The sequence below is a fragment of the Otolemur garnettii genome, unplaced genomic scaffold (genome assembly GCF_000181295.1).
Source record: "Otolemur garnettii isolate 467f Iridium unplaced genomic scaffold, OtoGar3 scaffold00011, whole genome shotgun sequence".
NCBI lineage: Eukaryota > Metazoa > Chordata > Mammalia > Primates > Galagidae > Otolemur > Otolemur garnettii.
In genome coordinates, this window is record NW_003852406.1 from 27,394,347 (window position 1) to 27,396,777 (window position 2,431).

The following is a 2,431-nucleotide window of genomic DNA, read 5'->3' on the forward strand; positions in this document are numbered from 1 at the left end:
TTTTTTTTTTTCTTAGAGATAGCGTCTCACTTTATCGCCCTCAGTAGAGTGCTATGGTGTCACAGCTCACAGCAACCTCCCAACTCCTGGGCTTAGGCAATTCTCTTGCTTCAGCCTCCCAAGTAGCTGGAACTATAGGCGCTGGCCACAACGCCTGGCTATTTTTTTGTTGTTGTTGCAGTTTGGCCGGGGCCAGGTTCAAACCCACCACCGTTGGTATAAGGGGCCAGTGCCCTACCCTCTGAGCCACAGGTGCCACCCAGAAGCCTCTTTATTCTAAACAGATGTAATCTGCATGGACTTCTTTAGCCAACATTTACTGAACACTTTACTACATCATTGGTCTCTCTGCTGATACCTCATGGTATTTCTCACATATCTGGGATATATAATGAGAGGAGACAAAAACAGTAGAGGAAATATGATGGGTCAGAGAGACCGCTCTGGCCTGTACATCAGCCACTGCTCAGTCTCTTCCACAATAGGGGTTGTTAGCTGAGAGAGGACTGGGAAAAACACACTCCTGAGATGCTAGTGGGACGTTTATGTAAAGGCCTAAAGTCCACTCTACCACTTCAGTGGCCCCCAAAGTACTCCAAGGTGGTACTTCTCTCAGTACCTCTTCTTCAAATCAAGGTGGTTATAATAGTGCTCTGAGGAAAGGAACTGAGCAAATATTCCCATTCACTTTTTTCTTATCATCTGAAATAACTTATAATTATTATAATGATAATAATGACATTGATAAAATAGGTAATTCCTTAAATTTGGGAAATCTGTAGACCAAAATTTCAAAAATATTCTTTTTTATTTTTTTTCTTGTGGTTCTACAGTGAAAATATCTACAACCAGAAAAATGGTCAACCGTAGCAAATGGAGAGCAAAGAGGAACAGGTACTTCAGGAACCAAGAAAGCTTCCTTCTAGAAACAGGATTTTCTGTTTGTAGGTGAATTCAACAGACTGAAGGTGAATTGCTCCATGTTTCCCAGTACTTCTTTTACTGGATAAGACTAGGACCTCAGAATAGGTTACAAATGGCAAAGGGTCACCAGAGCTATGGACTAAAGCTTTGATGAACTAGACCTATGAATCTCTACCATCATATTAACATTTGACGAGCTGAGAAAAATATAAGGTATCTCCAAATCTTGGCCATGGCTTTCCTAATCTTCACTGTATCTTTTTTTCCTTTTTCTTTTCTTTTTTGTTGAGACAGAGTCTTGCTCTGTTGCCCAGACTAGAGTATTTATAGCTTACTGCAGCCTCCAAATCCTGGGCTGATTCTCCCACTGCAGCGTCCCAAGTATCTGGGACTATAAGCAAGCCTAACCATGCCCAGCTGAGTTTGAAATTTCTTTTGTAGAGACAGGATCTCACTATGTCGTCCAAGCTGGTCTCAAATTCCTAGCCTTCAATGACCATCTAGTTTTGGCCTCCCAAAGCACTAGGATTACACATGTGAGCCACTACCCAGCCTCATCCTGTTTCTAAGAGCTAAACTTCCTTCTTGAATCACCCATGCTTAGGGACACAGTCAGGGTGGGGATCACTGGGGGAAAAGGGATTAACTCACCGGGTGGTCATGACAATCACCAAGACTTTCTGTTCCCATACCATAAGCCAGAAATCACGGTAAGTGTTCTCCAAAGGGCCTGGAATGAAAGGAGAAAACAAGGACCATGACCCTGGGAAGCCTTTGTTCTTTCTTAGGCTTTTCTGGTTTTTCTTTCCCCCAATATTAACTCTAAACCACAGATGTTAGCTCCCTGCTCATATCTCCACAGCCCTGATTTTCAGTGTGGTCCTTGGACCAAAAGCACCAGCATTATATGGAAGAGTGTTAGAAATGCAGAATCCAGCCTAGTGCAGCTATAATCTTAGCACTCTGGGACGTTGAGGCAGATGGATTGCCTGAGCTCAGGAGTTTGAGACCAGCTTGAGCAAGAGCAAGACTCCATCTCTACTAAAAATAGAAAAATTAGCAGTGCATTGTGTTGGGCCCCTGTGGTCCCAGCTACTGGGAAGGCTGAGGCAGGAAGATCACGCCTGAGCTCAGGCAATCTACTTGCTTGGCCTCCCAGAATGATATCAAGTTCTACTTTTACATAACAGAACCTGCACAGGGCTGAGCACTTGATAAGAACTTTGAAAACACTTGTGGACCCCAACTCCTTTTCAATCAAGAAAGTTACAATTCAGGATAATTCTTTGTACTTTCCCAGTACTTTTTCATGTCTCTGCTTTCAGAGAAGCAGGGCAGCACTAAGAGTGATTTTGGCCTAGAAATCTGGTTCCATTAGCATTTTTGCTAAGTCTTTTAGCAGGGACTAAAATCTTATGATACGGCTCGACGCCTATAGCTCAACCGGCTAAGGCGCCAGCCACGTACACCTAAGGGGGCAGGTTCGAATCCCCAGCCCGGACCCGCC

At 43.9% G+C, this 2,431-nt stretch overlaps 1 protein-coding gene across 1 annotated transcript in view; it reads right to left on the reverse strand.

Annotated features, from left to right (window-relative positions):
- PTPN9 (protein tyrosine phosphatase, non-receptor type 9) overlaps positions 1-2,431 on the reverse strand; it is a 107,312-nt gene that overhangs the window by 4,622 nt on the left and 100,259 nt on the right. The window contains exon 10 of the mRNA XM_023510140.1: positions 1,576-1,654. Within this exon, the coding sequence (XP_023365908.1) occupies positions 1,576-1,654 (79 nt within the window). The remainder of the gene's footprint in view (positions 1-1,575; positions 1,655-2,431) is intronic.